Consider the following 20,080-nt stretch of genomic DNA (forward strand, 5'->3'; position numbering starts at 1 on the left):
CACTAATAAGTCCAATAAAACTAATGAAATTAGTTTAAATATAAATTAGGGTTAGATAACCGCCTACGTTTTCTTCCTCTCCAACGTATCTCTCTTTCTGCAACATATCTCTCTTTCTCTCCTTCTGCGTTTTTCTCATCAACTTTTTTTTTAAAAAGACCTCTGCAACATATCTCTCTTTCTCTCCTTCTGCGTTTTTCTCATCAAATTTTTTTTATAAAAAAATGGTTGATCGGTTGTATTAGCCATAATTGGGGCCAATCAACGGTCCATCATTGGCCTCTTTCCATTGGCCATGGCCGTTCCAGCGGCCATTTGGGGGAGGCGTCTGAAGGCCGATTATCGGCCCTTTCTCTGCAATGGTGACCGATCTCCGGGCCGATCCTCAGACCAAGGGAATGGCTACCATTGTCAGTGCTGTAATAGCGGTAAGAATGGCTTAGGCCATACGGTAATCTGGCCAAATACATAAAGATAGGTGTGCCCTACAGTTTTAACCTATATAGGCTCGCTCACCTATCATCTATAACTGCAAGGGCCCATTCATCACAATTATGTCATATTGGTAAAGTAAGTTCCAAGGCTTTATTTTATCATCTTTGTTTTCATTATAGTATCTCTTTTCTTCAGGACTCCATCTCTACAAAGCACGAACCCTAGAATTCGACGCCGGATTGATCGACGGGCAAAGCTCCCGCGACGTTCGACTCGATTTCCTATCGTTGAGGAACTTTATCCTTAACAAGTGGTGCTTTCATTCTCGAACTCATGGCCGAAGTCAATTTTCGTTCATGGTGGGAGATATCGCAAGCATCTGAAGGCTTGCAATTGAATTCAACAGTAGCAACATGGGAGAATATTCTCGCTAGGCTCGCCCGGCTCGAAACCCAATTGGTTGAGCATAAGCGCAGGAAAGCACCAGATGATACGAGAAAGACCCTTATCAAGTGAAAAAGATAAAGAAAGTCGCAGAGAAACCGTGCTCTGTCGACAATCGAAAATTCTAAACGGAAAAACTAAATAAACATAAAAGACAATAATTATGATTTCATTGATTGAATAATGAGAATAACAATAGTCCTATTTATAATACTCCTATGGATAACCTAACTTGGTGAATAAGATAATAAAGATACGGAAAAGATATGGTAATATCATAATAGAGATATGGGAGATATTTCTGAAGATATAATCGTATCACTTTATTTTATCTCTTTGTTTTTATACTCTTTTGGACTCCATCTCTAGGCTTTGTGCACATTAAATGTTGCCAATGACACAATTACATGTTACATGTTCAATCCGATTAAAATGGTGGGGCCTTCACAGAGCTGCTGCTCCACATTTACTTCTCCTTCTCAAATCTCACCATCTTTACTGTTTATTTATACACTCCCTCCTACTATTCATATTGAATTAAGTACTAACTTCAAAACCTTGGCAATGCCGTTGCATTTAGAGTATCTACCATAAGAATAGTCCAGTCATAACCCAGTCACAAACTCCTCCTGCCACATCATCAGCACTAAAACTGACAAGCAATAGCCCAACCACAATAAACAAAATTATTAAAAACAAATAATTAACAATCACACAAAATACAGAATTAAATTTACGACACATATACGGAATTAAATTTACGACACATATACGGGAAAATTGACGTCCAAATTGCGTATATATAGTGTTTCGAAAATTAAATAAATAAAAAAAATCTCGTTCGCCGATCTGGAGCCTGCAATGACGGCCAGGAGATCTGCGAGCGCATCGCCGAGCGCTCGGGAATCGGCGTGCGCTCCCCGTTTTTCTCGCTAATTTTGCGAGCGGACCGGCGAGCGCCAAGAATCGGCTAGCAGGTGCGCTCGCCGCTATTAGAGATGCTCTTAGATGATGATGCATAGAATAAATTGCCTCAGAGAATAATCTTGGTTGCACAGAATAAATTGCCTCAGAGATGATGCATTACATTTTGAGTAAACACTAGCTAAGGCCTAAGATTGAAAACAAAAAAAAACGAAGTAAAAATTACGGTTTCACAGGAGTGATATGAAGCGCAACTAATGAGGCGTAAAATCCCTCTTTGATGTTAATTAAACTCTGATGCTTCCCTTTCTCCACAATCACTCCATTGTTGACGACCGCTATCAAATCTGCCGTCTTGATCGTGGACAGCCTATGCGCCACAATCACCGTCGTCCGGTTCACCATCGCCTGATCAAGCGCGTCCTGCACCACTCTCTCCGACTCTGCGTCCAGCGCGCTCGTCGCCTCATCCAGCAGCAGTATCTTCGGGCTCTTCACGATGGCCCGCGCGATCGCCACGCGCTGCTTCTGCCCCCCGGACAGCTGCACCCCGCGCTCCCCCACCACCGTGTCGTATCCTTGCTGCAGCCCGCTTATGAATTTGTGCGCGTTCGCCTGCTCTGCCGCCGCGATTATTTCTGCCTCCGTCGCCTCCCCTTCCTTCCCGTAGGCTATGTTCGCGCGGATCGTGTCGTTGAAGAGCACCGGCTCTTGGCTCACCAGCCCCATTTGCTGCCTCAGCCATTTCAGCTGGAATTTTTGGATTTCAACGCCGTCTAGGGTTATACGTCCTGAATCAGGATCGTAGAATCTCTGTAGCAGCGATATCACCGTTGATTTGCCGCTCCCGCTCTCTCCAACCAGGGCTACTGTCTGCAAATGAGTATTGATTAAACAACAATTCCTTCAATTTATCTACATTTACCTAATCGTAATGTATATACCTTTTGTCCATGAATCGTCAAGGAGAGGTCTCTGAAGATCTGCACATCGGGTCGGGTCGGGTACTTGAAGCTCACGTGTTTGAGCTGGATCTCTCCCTTTACGCTATCTAATTTGATACCAGATTCATCACTAGGATCGATCTTCGATTCCCTGTCCAAAATGGTGAATATCGAAGCTGCTGCAACCTTGGCCTTGCTTGAATCTGGTGCGAAAGAGCTCGATTGCGAGATTGCTAGGGCAGCCATGGTTAGAGCGAAGAAAACCTACAACGTTTAATTAGTTAAGATTAGAGTTAGGGTTAGAAAATTTAATGAAATAATGAGTAATTGGTTGGTGGTGGTTACCCGAAATACATCAGAGAAAGTGATTTTGCCATCTTCAACGAGTCGTGCTCCGGCATAAAAGCTGGTAGCATAAACCAGAAAGAGGAGGGCAAAGGATATACCAAAACCTACTCCACTAATCAACCCCTGCTTAATCCCACTGCTCATTGGCCCTTCACATTTTTTCCTATACATCTCCATCACTTTCTCCTCTGCACAAAAGGAAGCAACCGTCCTTATACTCCCCACTGCGTCATTCGCCACCTGGCTCGCCTCCTCGTACATTGCCTTCGCATCTGCGCTGAACCCTTTCATGAACTTCATCTGCACATACCCATTCGCTCCTATTAGAGGCAGCATCACCAGTATGATTAGAGCCAACTGCCAGCTAGCTTGGAAAGCAATGGCTAACCCTGCAACCAATGATGACAAATCTTGAACCATCTGCGCAAGCGCGTCGCCAACCAGAGCTCTAACGGTGGCAGCATCAGCAGAGAGTCTCGCTCCAATGATCCCACTTGAGTGCTCTGCCTCGTCAAACCACCCCACCTCCATATTCACCACCTTCTCGAAGCACATCAGTCGGATCCTCCTGATCAGCTTGTTCCCAGCCACACCAAAGAGATACGTCCTTGCTGGATATGCGATCAGAGACACCACCCCGAGTACCACGAATATGATAGCCCAAAACTTTGTGTCTTTGCTCAGCTCGCTAGGGGACTCGAAGAAGGACTCAATCACACTAGATATTAGTATGCCAAAGATTGGCATTATAGAGCCATTTATGATGGCGAAGACGGCTCCTGCTACGAGCACTGGTGCCTCTGGCTTGTTGAGATTGGCAAGGCGGCGGAGAGGGACTTTTGGAGGCTTTTCAGATGATTTAGGATCTGATTTCTCTAGTGCAGATTCGGAGATGTTGAGTGTTGTTGCAGGAAGGCCAATTGTGAATGGCAGTGAATGATGACGGCTGCTGGATGAGCCTCGACTTATGGAACGTGTGAGCGACATCCTTCGACTTGACTGCGATCTTCCCAAATCCACACTCGTGTCTAATCTTTCTTTGCCTTTGGCATGCTCTGGTGTGTCTTTGTTTACTTCTTGCAAGCGTATGAGCTGTGAATACAACCCTTGAGGATCCTCCAGTAGTTCAGAATGTGTCCCTGCATTTAGGAACAAGTTAGTCCTCTCTTGCAAAGGAAACTAGTCTTGTTTACCTTACAAGTTGAGATAAGAGAAGAGAAGAGAAGAGAAGAGAAGAGAAGAGAAGAGAAGAGAAGAGAAGAGAAGAGTACCTTTTTCAGCTACATTGCCTTGGTGAATGACAACAATCCTATTGGCATTCCTAATTGTGCTCAACCGATGTGCAACAATTACGGTGGTTCTGTTCACCATTATTCGGTCTAATGCCTCTTGCACTACTCTTTCTGATTCTGCATCTAGTGCACTAGTAGCCTCGTCCAACAGTAGAATCCTCGGATCCTTCAAGATCGCTCTAGCTATGGCTACTCGTTGTTTTTGTCCACCCGAAAGTTGAGTTCCGTGTTCACCTACCATGGTATCAAGTCCCTGTAGGAAACAAAACCATCTCACATTATTAGTTTGTTCAAAATGAATGAGAAAAAGAAAGGAGTAAGAGGTTATGGTTGTTGCCTGGGGCAATTTATCAATGAATTTAGCAGCATTGGCTTGTTCTGCAGCTGCCCTGATTTCCTCAACTGTTGCACCATCTTTGCCATATGCAATATTATCTTTAATACTAGCTGTGAAAAGCACGGGCTCTTGACTCACAAGCCCTATTTTGGACCTAATCCACTTAAGTTGAAGTTGCTTCAGATTCATGCCATCAATCAAAATTTCACCATGTTGGGGGTCATAGAACCTTTCTATCAAACTTATCACGGTTGATTTCCCACTCCCACTCTGCCCAACCAGAGCCACTGTGAGACCACTTGAAATCGATAGATTTAAGCCTCTGAATATTTGTTCATTAGGCCTAGCCGGATAGCTGAAATGCACGTCTCTAAACTCTATATTCCCACGGATGTCTTCTAGCATCTCCCCACTTGTGTCGTATGCATCTATATCAGGCTTCCTCTTTATAGTCTCAAACATCTTATACGCTGCTGCTCGCCCCGCAGCAAATGCCGACATGCAAGGTGATGCTTGTCCAAGAGACCTACACAACATACACCATCAATATATAATCATAAGTGCAGCAGCAACAACATCAATGATATGTACTCACATTGACCCAGTAAGCACGGCAGTGATCACGTTGATCACCTCACCACCAGTGTATCCCTTCTCCAAGATCATCTTGCCTCCGTACCAGATAGCCAAGGCATAACTACAGAATATAATGAACATGAGTGATCCGAGCCCCAAGCCACTTGCCAGCCCTTCATGCACCCCTGATTTGTAGGCCTTGACGAGGGACTTGTCGTAGTCAACCACAGCTTGCTTCTCCCCCGTAAACGACGCAACCTGAATACAAACATGGACATATGTCAGCATGTATTTTGTCTAAAAATGCACTATATTGAATGAAAAGATTGTTAACAAGGAAGAGACCGTTCTGATTGAGCCAATCGTCTGTTCAACTAGAGTTGCAGCCTTAGCATACGCTTCTTGGCCACGAGATGCCATCTTCGACAGGAGCAGCGACATGACACCTCCTGATATTACCATTAGAGGAATGGATGATAGCATGACAAGCGTAAGAAGCCACCCTTTGATAAATGCGATCACAAAACCTCCCAAGAATGTTGATACTAGTTGAATGAACTTGCCAACCTGTAGGAGGATGCATTTACAACAATCAACATGTAATCTTCTCTCTCTAGAAATCATAGGAAAAAGAAGCAGAAGCAGAAGCAGAGAGATGTGAGAGAAAATAGGTACCTTCTCACCCATGGCGTCTTGAATAAGCACAGTGTCACCAGACATTCTTCCAACCACTTCTCCTGTATTACTTTCCTTATCAAAGAAAGCAACATCTTGCCTCAAAATTGTTGACAAATATAGACTCCTAATTCTTGCAGCCTGCCTTTCTCCAGTGATCATCCAACAAGCCACCTCTGAACAACACCATATATCAAAGTTACGTTTGTTCAACAATATGATCAAGATGGCTATAGGAAAAACTTACGAAGAAATGCTGCTACGCCACATCCCATAGCCAAATACACGAACTTAAGCGCAACCTAAGACGCGAGAAGCAACACAAACATTTAAGATACAAGTTATGAATCTAACAAAAACAAGTAGGTAGAGAATGAATATGATGACACATAGATACCTTTGAGACAACGGAAACAACATCATTGTTTTGGTTTTGGCCGAAAGAATCGATGAGATCCCCGAAAAGGATTGTCATAAGAGGCATACACAATCCATTCCCAACGGCACCCACTGAACCAACTACCATCAACACTTGATCCACAGGATCAGCAAAGGCAAACAGCCGGTGAAACGGCACCGTTCTGCCTTCCGGCTGCCCTTCCTTTTCCACCGCCGCTGCAGACGGCGCCTCTTCCCTTTCCATTTCAATCACTGATGTCTACACTTTATATATTGCACGCCTGTTTATGGCACTTTAACTAACTTTTTTATTTCAACCAAAAACACACACAAATATATAGTGTGTGTGTAGAGAGAGAGAGAGAGGGTGGTGCTAGCTGCAAAACTTCTTGAGCAAGAATTCTTGATGAGCACGGCCCTTTAAACAATTATGCTTCAAATCTTGGAGGCGTGAAGAAGGTACAGGTCCATTGAATACCACGACTTTTAAAAATTTTGATTATTTGACATCATCTAGAGTTATTTGAACATTTTAATTAAGTATTGATATTGATACATACTTTCCAGGTGCTTATTTGAACATTTTAATTAAGTATTGATATTGATACATACTTTCCAGGTGCTTGCTTGTACATATATAGTCAACATCTATCTAATTCCGCTTTTCCAAATTGGTGGTTGGTTTTGTTGCTATAAGTCAAAAGCTAAATAATTAGGATCGAGATTAATGAAGTAAGGTAATCTTTAACGCCGTCTCTTATCCGTCTCTTAACCGTCTCATCTCTTAACTATTCATGGGCCCCACTGTACTTTTCATTTCATCTCTTAACTAAAAGACAACACCTTCAACCCCTCATCTCTTATCCATCTATTAACCATCTCATCCCTTAACTATTCATTCAATTTCATTTTTTATTTTTATTTCCAACAAATTCAATTAATAAAAACACACTTCATTAAATAAAATAAAATTACAACTTAAAATCCTAAAAAAAATATAATTAAATTCGTGGCAAAATAAATAAAAAAATACATAATTTAAAATACAATTTTATAGAAATTATAAAAACTACTCCGCCGGCGAATCATCCCCCGAAGGCGGTGGCGGTGCACTCAAGCTACCGTGAGACGGAATACCAATTTGTCTTGCCATATACTCAATTCCGGCAAGACGGGCTTGATATTGTAGAGGCGCGCAGGAAGTGTCCGCCATCGTGGCGGTCAAGTACATGGACAATAGGGTGTTCGAGCCCGAGACCGAGCCCGCCTGGCTTGATTCGCCTCGGCCCCTCCTCCCTCTGGCCGCCCTCGCCGCCTTGGTCCCTTGGCGCCGACGGCGCCCACGGGAGGAGCCCCCTGCATCGGTGGTGGTGCCCTCAACCTCCTGTGAGGCAAACTCTTGTGCGGCGCTGCCTGGACCGCTCTCACTAGACGAGTATTGACCACCCGCCGTGTGCTTCGTGCGTTTCGAGGTCGAGCCCGTGCTGGACTGGACACCGCCAGCCCGCCTTTCCTCGTCTCTGACCACCTCCCAAATATCGACATGTTTGAATTCTTTGCCGTTGTCGTCAAAAGAGACTCGCAAAGTCGCTCTCAAAATGTCGGCTCCACTGGCTCCGCTTTGGTAATTCGCCGCTTCATTCTTGTAGATCCCGCAAAATTTTTTGACTTCTCTGTCGACTCGGTCAAAATGACTGCGGAGCATCTTCAATGTGCGGCTGCCGGACCCCTTTGGCTTAATCTCGTTGTAGGCGTCGATGACCTTTTCCCAAAAATACTTCCGCGTTTGTTGATTCCCGACGATGAGATCGTACGAGACGCTGACCTAGGCGTTTTACAGAGCCATCGTGTCCTTGCGGCTGTATGGATGACGGCCTACATCCTCCTCCTCCTCTTCGTCCACGGCGTCGAATGCCATGGATCTTCCACCGCCTCGTCCTCCTTCCGGATTGGGTTCATCCAGATAATCCTCCCTAATTTGGGATAATCCCTGCGAATACCTCAGGGCGGAGAGACGAGCGTATGCATCCACATCAAAATGGGGTGGTTGGTACCCCGCCGGCGTCGACGAGCCTTGGGTGCCCGGCGTCGACGAACTGAAACCGGAACCACTCAAGACATTGTACATGCCCCCCCAGTCGCCAAACGCGTTGATGTCAAACCCGCCGGAGTTTCCGTCGCCGGACATTTTGTGATGAAAATTGGAGAGGTTAGATGAAAATTGGAGAGGAAATGAAGATGATTTGAGAAGAATAGATGTGTGTTTGTGTGTATAATGAGGATGAAATAAGAGTATTTATAGAGTAAAAAAATATAAAAAACGGTCAAAAAACGGTAACATTACAGTTTTAGTTTTTTATTTATTTATTTTTTTATTAAATTCGAATTTTTTGTAAAAAATGATTTATTGCGTCAGCGTGACGAAGCCCACTCGCGGGCCGGCGAGTGGGCGTCACGCCTATCGCCAGTGCGCGCCATGCGTCTCGGTGGGACGGGCGTCTCGCCGAGTCAGGGACGAGACGGGACGCTGCAACGCGGCGCGCTACGTCTCGTCTCGGAGATACGAGATACCCGCGCGATGCGTTGCGGGTGCTCTAATACCCTATAACGGTGGGTTTCAGTTAGAAGCAATAACGGCAATCAAATAAAGTTCACGAGATAGATTGAGGTTTTTTTGTCCGTGAATTTAACTATGATGCGTTTCTAGAAGATTAAAAAGAAAGAAAGCTATCTTCAATACAGTATATAATATGATATGGAAATTGAAAATCAATATTATCGCAGCATATACATTTAATAATAATAATATGTGATCAGCTGATGTCAGAAATTACGTGGATTGGTGTACAACATAATATAATGGAATATTAGATTTGAGTCCAATCTAAATATAAGTACTGACGTGCCGTTGAATATTGGCCTTGTTACTAACAATTCATAAGCATCATCTTCTTTGTTTTTAAAGTCACAATTAAAACATGTAGGAGTATTTGCTTTGCCCTCAAGAGAAAGGTATGACCAACAGACCAACTTCCATCTCGCTTCAAATGGGAATTGTCTATTTTTCAAATCTTGAAAAATCTACTTCTCAACAGAAAGTCTTGTGATCACACGTACAGTGACATCAACAAAATACTAGTAGAAGCAGTACACTTTGCATGATTATATATCGGGATTAAATATGCAGTGTGTTTGATTCATGAAATTAAATCACCCAACTTAATCCTAAATGAATAATAATGTGATAATTAGTCAAAAGTCACCCCTCCAACTAAAATAATCTCACAACTTAATCATAGATGAATTATTACTATGATAATTAGTCACGGCATTCGAACAACACCGTCCTGTATATTTATTGACACGGCACACCGCTTAACTTGTACATGCACTAATGCGGGATTGGAAAAAAGTTAAAATTATAAATTACTATTATTAATTCTTTTTTTTTATTTAACCACAGGTGTACCGAATCCGCCTTTTGGCAAAGTCTGACTAATCCTGCTCAACCAGGCTTGCGAATTAAGGCCGAAAGTCTCTCAGCGGGTGGCGGGGTTTGAACCCGTGACATCAAGGTCACCACAGCTCTGTGCTGCCAACTGCGCTGCGACCCGTTGGTAGTATTATTAATTCTTTGATTATGAAGATTTAATGAATTCACCACTTTATTGAATGACTTCGAGATTTTGAATTCAATTCTCATAAAGGCGAAAATTTCCATTTATTCAAATCCATGGATTTTTTCGTAGCGAGTTCACCATGTGTTAATAGTAGATGATTCATCATTACTTACAATCCGTGCTTCCTATTTTAGAACGTGTTTTGGTCTGATTTTTGTTTCTAAATATTCCCTTTTAAATACACAAATAATATAGTCCAAGCTTTACTTTTTCGGTGATTTGTTTTTTAGGCTATCTCAATTTTAACAAAATACTTAGTCAGGGATAAAGGGAATCATGTAGCATGAAGAATAACATAATTTAATAAAAAAAGAAAAGAGTAGGAAAAGGGGATATAATGATCTAGGAATAGGAGGCCTTACACAATAAATAATGAAAATTACTTGTGTCCTCGGAATGAAACTAAACCCCATTTTCTTCATCTCTAAGACTCTACCTTCAATGCTTAATTTATTGACTATATTAATTTGTAGTCAATCTGTTTTTCTTTTTTCACTGCAGAAGAAGTACGATATCCTTTTTAAGGAAGGAGAAAGAAACAAAGTTAGCAATGATTTTTGTTGAACCACAAAAAGTGTCGATAATGTTTCTATAAATTCCCAATTAATATAGTAGTATCTCGTTTTACAAAAGAAGTCCATGGCTGTCTCAATTATTACAATCTTGGAAAGTTTAAGAAAAATAAATGTAGTTTTGTGTCGATAATGTTTCTATAAATTCCCTGTTAATATCTCTCGTTTTACAAACGAAGTCCATGGCTGTCTCAATTATTACCGTCTTGAAAGGTTGAAGAAAAATAAATATACTCCATATAAAAACTGACCAATTGATATATACTACTCTTTTGAGTTTTTTCCTCAAAGCATCAAAATTTCACATGAATGGAAAGGTTGAGATCAATTGTCACATTTTTGGGTGTACTATAGCTTTCAATTTCTAAAATTCAATTTTATTTCTTGTTTGATTTTAACTTGGTTGGTATCATTATACTTTTTGCAACTTAGCCTCATTGCACAGGGAGAACTATGGTGTGTGGATTCAAAATTTCATATTGTAATTTTGGGATATAATCATTAATTATTCAATTCAATTGTACAACTTTAATAAATAGCCCATACGTTCTATTAACTTAATTTAATTATATCTTATTATAAAAATAAAAATCTAATACTTTATTCAATAAAAAAAACTTATTGTCTTTGTTCATGTTACTTACACTGTTCTATTTCGGTTTGTCCCATAATACTTACACTATTTATATTTTAAATAAAAAATAAGATATTTAATTAGCATATTAGAGTTAATTAAGTATTTGATTATTAAGTGATCTTTTATTACACTTAAAAGGGCCCGCCATTTCGCCCCGGGAGATTCCCGTGTTTCGGGAAGGGATGTATGAATCAGCTGAGCTTGTAACACCAGCCTACGAGGTTGTACAACGACGGCACCTTGATGAGGGGAGGCTTCAACGGCAGTTATGACACTTCCACCGGCAAACATTCTTCGTACTACCAAGTTGTGTGGGAGAAGAAAGTTGGGAGTGGGAGTTGGGTTTTCAAACATAAGCTCATGACTTCTAAAAATTATCCATGGCTTATGCTTTACTTGAGAGCTGACGCAACTAAAGGTTATTCCGGGGGCTACCACTACGACACTCGAGGAATGCTCAAAATTGTAAGATTTTCATGTTTTCTTTTCTCTATCAATAATGAGACAGGTAGGTAGGTAGGTAAGTGTATTTATCACAATAAATTCCGTTTGAGATATGATGATATGCAAAGAAGAATATTAAGTAGGGACGCACCTTGTGATTGTTGCAGCTGCCGGAGTCTCCTAATTTCAAGGTGAAGCTGAGTTAAGACATCAAGAAAAGGGGAGGTCCGAAGAGCCAGTTCTACTTGATGGACATAGGGAGCTGCTGGAAAAACAACGGCGCCCCCTGCGACGGCGATGTTACTTGATACTCGGAGATGATCATCAACCCAGCAACTCAGGCGTGGTGCAGCCCCACCAATCTCGTTAATTGCCCCCAATATCACATCACTCCAGACGACACCAAGATACTCAGGAACGACACTGCCAACTTCCCTTACGGAGCCTATCACTATTACTGCGCCCCGGGTAATGCAAAGCTTGCCGAGAAGCCATACAGCACTTGTGATCCCTATAGTAATCCGCATGCGCAGGAGTTGGTGCAGTTGCTACCTCATCCCATCTGGGAGGAGTACGGCTACCCTACCAAGCAGGGTGAAGGGTGGGTGGTGGGAGACGGGCGTAGCTGGGAGCTCGACGTTGGAGGCCTTTCCAGCAGGCTTTACTTCTATCAGGATCCAGATACTGCTCCTGCAAGAAGAATATGGACCTCTCTTGATGTGGGAACAGAGATCTTTGTTAGTGATCAAGATGAAGTGGCTGAATGGTCTCTCAGTGACTTTGATGTTATTCTAACTTGATCACACAACGTACCATAGCAGAGCAACAAAAAGTGTTAGCACTGCGCATCACATTATTTAACAAAAAGCTTGATTTTCCTCATTATAATTATGTTTGGCATATTCCTGCTTTCAGCCACACAAACAACAACTGTTATTGATATTGTAGTATATGTCTAGCTAACTGTTTGGTCTTGAAACCATCAGTGAAACATAGCAAAACCATCAATAACTAATAGCAGGTGGTTGCCAAATTGCAATCTCAGACCAACTAACCTAAGTTACTGAGCGTCTTAACTCGGTCGGATGGATAGATTCTTAGTAGAATACAAGATTCAGCAGCTGCATCAACCTCCTCGAAGAAACAATGGGGGGCAAAACAGAGATCTTTGGTTAGTGCAGAAAATGGATGGAGAATAGGACTATAGGAGCGTATCTGCAGCTGAAAATGCTAGGAAGTAAAAGCCAGTTTAAAAGAGTCTAAACTCTTCGGATACTAAGTTGAAGTGAAATAGGCAAAAGCATTCATTTCTTGTTGCAAGATAAGAGCGTCAACAAATGTGTGCGGATCCTAGCCTCCAATATCTCATCTATAGAGTGACTAGTGATTCCAACTCGATGATCAGTTACAAGACCTTGAGGGAAATTATATGTACGGATGTGTTCTGATCTGTCCCCACTACCGATCTGTTGAGCACAGGAAAACACTTTTAAAAATATGCGTAATGATCTTCTACCAATAGGCCAATACTCCAAAGTAAAAGGCTTCAACTTGAAGACCATTACCTGCTTTGTTCTAAGTTTTGAATGATTGGCATCAAGCCGAGTCCTTTCCAGCTCATAACTTCGAACACAATAATCCTTGTTCTGATGATACAATCAAGAAAACAGGAAAATCTTACTCAAGTAATCAAGATGCATGAAACAAATATGGTTGCATGCAATGATTTTCATAAATTAATCATGCTTAACATAGAACCTGTCTAAAATATTTATGAATTTTGAAACAGAAGCTTATATAAGACAAATGAATCATTAGTAATGGATTGGATAATTATATTTCATGAATTTGTAAGCATTTCGAAATAGATCAGTTCCACTTGTAATCCAACCACTTTGAAAAGAAGTCCAGAAAATTTGTGCTTCTAAACTTGAAATTTCATAGAATTTTGTGACTCAAATTGGCCTAAAACTTAAAAGTTGAAGCAAGTAAATGGACAGAATTCTTCTACAGAAGACAGAGTTATCCAAAATAAGGAAATACATGTGTACGTGAGTATTCCTTCCACAAGCATAATATGGTTTGTATGACAAACTAGTCTTGAAACACACAAAAGGGTAGCGCAAACAACAAGCAGTCTTATTAGATGAACAACTGCTCAGTTGTTCGTTTAATAATGTTTCTGCAAACAACTAACAAATACTATTAGAAAAAAGATTATTAATAATGGACAATGAAACACTGATGAAAATGCAACTGAAGGAAGGAAATCCAGCATGTCACTGCTCAATGGCACAATTACTGCTGGGTAATATTAGGTAATCTCTTGCATTGAAACAGAAGATTAGAAACTGTAAGAAGATTGGTGGCTGGTGTTGGGAGATCTCATCCGGTGTGGCAACCATTAACCCAGTTGGCATATGAGTGATCATGACGGCACTATCAGTGGTGTTTACCCTATGACCACCTGCACCACCCGACCTGTACGTATCACTTCATTCAAGATTCGGATATCAACCTGCAGAAGTTTCAAACTCCTCAGATAACTATGATAAAAATGAATGCAGCCTCAAAATACTTGCCATTAATGATCGAGCAAATTGTCATTTTTAATGGAGTATGTTTAACTAACATTTATGTCGAAAGTGGGAGCGTAACTTTAAATCGGGTGGAGTTGGACCTGATCTGCTTGAGGAAGAATAACAACAGATACGGCACTGGAATGAACTCGCTCTAAGAGAAGATATTCATATCATCTGACGGAATACAGAAGATAGAGAAATCAAAATGCAAATAGATTTGGAGTATGAAAGGCCTGCACTGTGAATTCCACTATCAAATTTCAGCTTTCCACAAACATCTGCACCCAAGATTGCGGCACTAGCCTCCTGAGGAATCATTAAGCATTAAAAAAAACGATAGTGTGTGAGGCTGAAAATATGAAACGCAATAGCAGATTACATGGTATCTCAAGGATACTCAACCAACCTTATAACCTTTAACGTTGGATTCCCACACCAAGAACTTCAAAACTCCAACCTTTATTCTGTGAGTACTTCTCATACCTAATGTATTTCAATGATAAAGTCATGAAACAAATGAAAACGGCACTTGAAATCCACAAAAACAGGAGTGTACAATTTAAAAATAACCATGGCAAACAAAGAAGCCTCTTCCCCTCCAGTTCCTAAAACAAACTTCAATAGTAATCAGGACTAATCACGGAGCTGCAAAAGCATGCCTAAAGAAGAAGAAAAATGTGATACAGATGAGCATTGGCCGAAGAGTACTCTTCCGGCGAGGCACCCGGCTATCTTTCATCAAAATGAGTCATTTTTTATACAGAGAAAATTGATCGAACGGATAATAGAAGAGATGGAAACAAGAGAAATAAGCATAGATGATGATCGAAGAAATGAGACTGAAATTCATGGATTTTCAATTTCCAAAATTTTGCTCGTTTGCTCATCCTCATCGTTGAACAGATATCACTTCTTCATCAATGTTTTCGCGGAGAGGGAAATGAATCTCAAAATAAATTAATTCATCAAAATAAATAATGTAGTAGTAGCCATATTTTGTTAATTCAAAATTGAGATAATGGTTAGTCCAAAGGCCTAATATAGACCTGGGCCCGTAAACAAACCCTGACAGCCTTCATATATAAAGAGCCGTTTCCACAAACCCAATTCATTCATCACTAATCACTATCTCGATTTCGCAAAACCCTAGCTTATCTGCGGCGGTTGCGAAGATGCAGATCTTCGTGAGAACCCTAACGGGGAAGACGATCACCCTCGAGGTGGAGTCGTCCGACACCATCGACAACGTCAAGGCCAAGATCCAGGACAAGGAAGGCATCCCGCCGGACCAGCAGCGCCTCATCTTCGCCGGCAAGCAGCTCGAAGATGGCCGCACCCTCGCCGACTACAACATCCAGAAGGAGTCCACGCTCCACCTCGTCCTCCGCCTCCGTGGTGGAGCTAAGAAGCGCAAGAAGAAGACCTACACCAAACCGAAGAAGATCAAGCACAAGCACAAGAAGGTGAAGCTCGCCGTTCTTCAGTTCTACAAGGTCGACGATTCCAGCAAGGTGCAGCGCCTCAGGAAGGAGTGCCCCAACGCCGAGTGTGGTGCTGGAACCTTTATGGCCAATCATTTTGACCGCCATTACTGCGGTAAGTGTGGCCTTACCTATGTCTACAATAAGGCCGGCGGCGATTGATTTAGAGATTGGATTATTTTACTTTTGTATGATAATAGACGAGAAGTTATCAGAAATTATATTAATGCTAAGACCTTAATCTTATCACAGTTTGCCGGTTTTTTTATTATTGCATTTGTTTATTGCATGATAATTGGTTTACTGGTTTTTTTATTACTGTATGCTGTTTTATTCTTTTGGTTGTTGCTGCGCCATTGTATCATTCTTTTGCAAGCCATAATTTGTAACTAAGGCTTAAATGTCATTACTGCTTAAATTTTAGATTATCCTCATTTCTTACTAATTTTTAAAGTGATTAAAAATTTACTAGTAGTTTTTCATTTTAGGTGGAAAAATATCATTACCAGTCTTTACAAAATAAAAAATATCATCACTAATCTTTAGTTAATCCATATGCCCAGTTACTATGTGTTGATAACTGTAAATTTTATTTAGTGGTGTACTAGTACAAGTCCTGGGAGGAGTATCAATTTGATAATAAAAATTTAGAGATAAATTTATGGTATGACCTTACACAAAATTTAGCAGTCATGCTGTTTTAGTAGTGTTTTCAGTTTTGATTCTGTCTATTAAGTGGCCATAAAATCTTATTTTAAGCAACGTTTTGTAGAGTCATCCATTTTATTGACATACTAAATTTTGTTTGAACTCTTGTACTATTAGGGTCTGTTTGATAGCGAAGTTGGGATATAGGAAGATATGTAAAGGAAGATAAGAAATGTGGGCTTTTTATCAAGCTATGCCCTGATAAAGTTTTTTCGTCGTTGTTTGATAGAATATTAATTATATTGATTTTTGTATTAGATAATACATGAAATAACATAATTACCCTTATTTTGACATGTGTATATATTTCTTTTTTCGTACTACATACTTATTAGTGGTGCAAGTCTTTATAGTATAAACAAATTTAATAATTTAATTAGCTACTACTGTCAATCTAATCATGTAAATAACTACCTCCATCAAAGAATAAAATAATATAATACTCACATTCATCGAAGAACAAAGCTACGGCTTCCCAAAATTGAGAATCCATAATCAAAATAATAGCAATTATTATACTCCCTCCGTTCCGGGCTACTTGCACTTATTTCCTTTTTGGGCGTCCCAAGTTACTTGCACTCTTTCCATTTTTAGTAAAAATTTTCACCTATAGCCGTAATTTTTTACTTTCCTACACACTCATTCCTTAATCTCTGTGCCGAAAAGGAAATGGGCGAATAGCCGGGAACGGAAGGAGTATTTTCCACAATTCAAGCAGTTTTTTTTTTAAATCAAATATGCTCAAATTAACCACATCATCATCACTGCCTTTGGAGAATCACAAAGAAGAATCGGCTGAACCATTTGAATAGAAAATTCGATGGAAAAATTGGTCAACTACGATAGAAACTCAGGCAATGAATCTGCGTCGGCTAGCGATGCGCCGAAGGTTGTGCTCCGACAGAGGCTGCGGAGTGAAACACAAGGCCACCGAGATCGTAAACACTACCGCAGGAGTATCTGGACAGTCGTCGTTACAGAGGAATGGGATGATCTTGGTGGTGGTATGAACTTAATAGAATAGAAGAGGTAGAATCGTGGGAGGAGGGGATCGGTGGGAGAAGGAAAGTCATGTGATGGAAAGGGTAGCATCGGAAATCCGAGAGAATAGATACATAACCCACCAATTTTGTGGGTTACATAAATGGGCAAAATAGCGTACTTTTGGCCGGGCCGAGACGGGCCTTTCTCTTTTATTTGGCCTTGTGTTAAGCTTTTCTTAGATACCAAGCAAATAGAAATGTCAAGATATAATTCTTTATCTTGACATTACCCCTTATCAAACATGCCCTTAAGATTAATGCAATGTGCTATATTCGGTTTTGGTCCGGTGTAATCAAACATGTTTTAATGTGCTCTTAAGAGCATCCACAATAGAAATAGCCCAGTCAGAGCCTTGCTACAGCCTACAAACTCCTCATGCCACATCAGCAGCACTAAAAACTCCTTCTGCCACATCAGCAGGACAAGCAATAGCTCAGCCATAGCCTAGCCACAATAAACAAAAATATAAAAATAAATAATTAACAATTACACAAAATACGGAATTAAATTTACGACACAGATACGAGAAAATTCAATAATAATATTAAAAATAAAAAATGTACATTAATTAAAAAATTTACATTAATTTAAAAAAAACTCCTCTTCCACAAATGAGCCCCCGCCTCCGCCTCACTCCTCGCCGCCGCCGCCGCCGTTGTCGTGCAAATCGCGCATATATTGTTGGATATTTTAGTGTAATTGAATTAACTTAATTGATCAACGTGATCATAATGAGACATCAAAAAAGTTGAAATTACGGAGTGTACATTTATTTGAATTCGTTATGACTAGACGGGGGTTAGGGGCAGCGCCCCCGAGTAGCGAGGTCCAAGGGGCAGAGCCCCTGGCTGGGGTCAAAATTTTTCCATTAAAGTTGTTGTACAAAAAATTCATCCGAAAAAATATTTTCGAAAATTAAATAAAAAAATAAATAAATAATCGGCTGACCGATCGCTCGCCGATCGGGAGCCTGCAATGGCGGCCAGCCGATCGGCGAGCGCATCGGCCAGCGCCCGGGAATCGGCGTATGCTCGCCGTTTTTCTTGCCGATTTGGCACTCGCCGACTGCAATGGTTCGGCGAGCGAACCGGCCAGCACCGAGAATCGGCTAGACTGTCCGCTCGCCGTCATTGGATGCTCTCTAAAGCATGTTTTAATCAAACATGGTGTACGATCAGGCATATGATACGATTTTAATGTTTTCTATGTCAATTCAATTGTTCTGTACTGTTAGATACTCCACAGTTGGACAGAGATAGTGAGATGCATCTTTTCACTAAACTTCCTAAGTACTAATGTATATACTTTTGAACTTTTTTTATTTAAAATGTGGATCATGTCAAAAGACAGGTACAACGTCATCAATATAGTTAAGAAGAATGTAGAAGTGGATAATAGGAATATATTTTAGTATGGGGTCAAAGGTAGCTTAATCATTTCCGTGCTCCCTTTACTCCATAGTAGTCTTATTTTATCATTTTGGTATGTATCATAGTAATGAATCATTTTTCTTTTTAGTAAAAATTAACATATTTTTTATCACTTATTTTATTCTCTTTTAATTTCTCAACCTTTTTTTATTTCCTACTTAATTCTTCCTTAACTTTTTTAACACAATTGTTTTTTAAAATCTCGTGTTAAGGAAATGCTTTCACCACCGCGGAACGGAGTAGTATGTAGTAGTACTCCTAGTTTAAAATTAGAAACGTCAAATGTTATTGATGAATAATTTAATTTGGTGTATTTCTCTCATTTGATAATGAGTAGTATATCTTAGCAAGTACTACCAATATTTTAGTTTTATAATCTTCCATTTGTTTAACACTCATTAATATTAATCTTTCACTAAGGAGCGTCGTTGTTAAATATCTACTGTTAATATTAATCTTTCACTATGGAGCGTCGTTTATCTACTGACTTATCATTAGAAGCATCAACGACTATTGACAAATATTTTATTTTACTATTATTGTGATGATGTGGCGAATTTTTGATGGGAGTAAATGCAAGTAATAAATGATCACAACACTGAAAATTACGTGGTTCGATTTACTGAGGTAAATCTACGTCCACGGGAAGAAAAGAGGGCAAATTTGTATTGCTTGGTCTCGCTTACAGATTACAATACTGATTTGCTATAAGATTCAGGATCTAGAGAGCTTAACCCTCGTCTATCTGATCTATGTTCTATTTATACATTCGAACTAAGATCGTGGTTTGCAGCCCTGGTAGTGGGGTTGATAACTGCTTAATACCACTAAATAGATCGTGGGTGTAGTGGAGGTCGTGGAGATCCTGCATGGGTCCACTATCTCCTTGTTCGGTCGAATACTGAGACCGAACTGCTGAGACCGAACTGCTGAACTTTGCCGATCAGCTTTTGCCGATTTGAGAGTTGAGCTCGATTGGTCGGCTTTTACCGAGCTATGGGCTGTGACCGAACTCTTTGGTTGTGCCGATCTGAGAGTTGAGCTCGATTGGTCGGCTTTTACCGAGCTATAGGCTGTGACCGAACTCTTTGGTTGTGCCGAGCTGATACTCTTTCTTGGGTTTTGGGC

At 40.6% G+C, this 20,080-nt stretch overlaps 3 protein-coding genes across 4 annotated transcripts; 2 read left to right on the forward strand and 1 right to left on the reverse strand.

Moving 5' to 3' along the window:
- Positions 1-1,907: 1,907 nt before the first annotated feature.
- LOC121798544 (ABC transporter B family member 21-like) lies at positions 1,908-6,927 on the reverse strand. Of its 2 annotated transcripts, XM_042197607.1 has the most exons (10): positions 6,373-6,925; positions 6,223-6,277; positions 5,976-6,151; positions 5,646-5,867; positions 5,320-5,558; positions 4,725-5,250; positions 4,367-4,640; positions 3,093-4,234; positions 2,748-3,011; positions 1,908-2,676 (listed from the first exon to the last, which is right to left on the reverse strand). In XM_042197607.1, exons 1-10 carry the CDS (start codon positions 6,616-6,618, stop codon positions 2,026-2,028), a joined length of 3,795 nt encoding a protein of 1,264 aa, XP_042053541.1. In that variant the 5' UTR covers positions 6,619-6,925; the 3' UTR covers positions 1,908-2,025. The 2 variants fall into 2 exon arrangements, with proteins under 2 accessions (XP_042053541.1, XP_042053539.1); XM_042197605.1 differs by having other exon boundaries at positions 4,367-5,250; positions 6,373-6,927.
- A 3,628-nt stretch (positions 6,928-10,555) lies between these two features.
- Positions 10,556-13,170, forward strand: LOC121798545. Its single transcript, XM_042197608.1, has 2 exons — positions 10,556-11,728; positions 11,875-13,170. Exon 2 carries the CDS (start codon positions 12,025-12,027, stop codon positions 12,505-12,507), a length of 483 nt encoding a protein of 160 aa, XP_042053542.1. The 5' UTR covers positions 10,556-11,728; positions 11,875-12,024; the 3' UTR covers positions 12,508-13,170.
- Positions 13,171-14,732: 1,562 nt separating this feature from the next.
- On the forward strand, positions 14,733-16,016 carry LOC121798546 (ubiquitin-40S ribosomal protein S27a-like). Its single transcript, XM_042197609.1, has one exon. The coding sequence runs from the start codon at positions 15,462-15,464 to the stop codon at positions 15,930-15,932; it is 471 nt and encodes a 156-aa protein (XP_042053543.1). The 5' UTR covers positions 14,733-15,461; the 3' UTR covers positions 15,933-16,016.
- The last annotated feature ends 4,064 nt before the right edge of the window (positions 16,017-20,080 follow it).

Source organism: Salvia splendens, chromosome 4, assembly GCF_004379255.2.
Source record: "Salvia splendens isolate huo1 chromosome 4, SspV2, whole genome shotgun sequence".
NCBI lineage: Eukaryota > Viridiplantae > Streptophyta > Magnoliopsida > Lamiales > Lamiaceae > Salvia > Salvia splendens.

Bases quoted from the DNA above. Each gene is read 5' to 3' on its own strand.
- LOC121798546 (XM_042197609.1), top strand. From the start codon at position 15,462: ATGCAGATCTTCGTGAGAACCCTAACGGGGAAGACGATCACCCTCGAG.
- LOC121798544 (XM_042197605.1), bottom strand. From the start codon at position 6,618: ATGGAAAGGGAAGAGGCGCCGTCTGCAGCGGCGGTGGAAAAGGAAGGG. The intron at 5,868-5,975 runs GTACCTATTTTC...ATCCTCCTACAG, and splicing joins AAGACGCCATGGGTGAGAAG to GTTGGCAAGTTCATTCAACT. The intron at 4,235-4,366 runs GTACTCTTCTCT...TCCTAAATGCAG, and splicing joins AGGCAATGTAGCTGAAAAAG to GGACACATTCTGAACTACTG.
- LOC121798545 (XM_042197608.1), top strand. From the start codon at position 12,025: ATGATCATCAACCCAGCAACTCAGGCGTGGTGCAGCCCCACCAATCTC.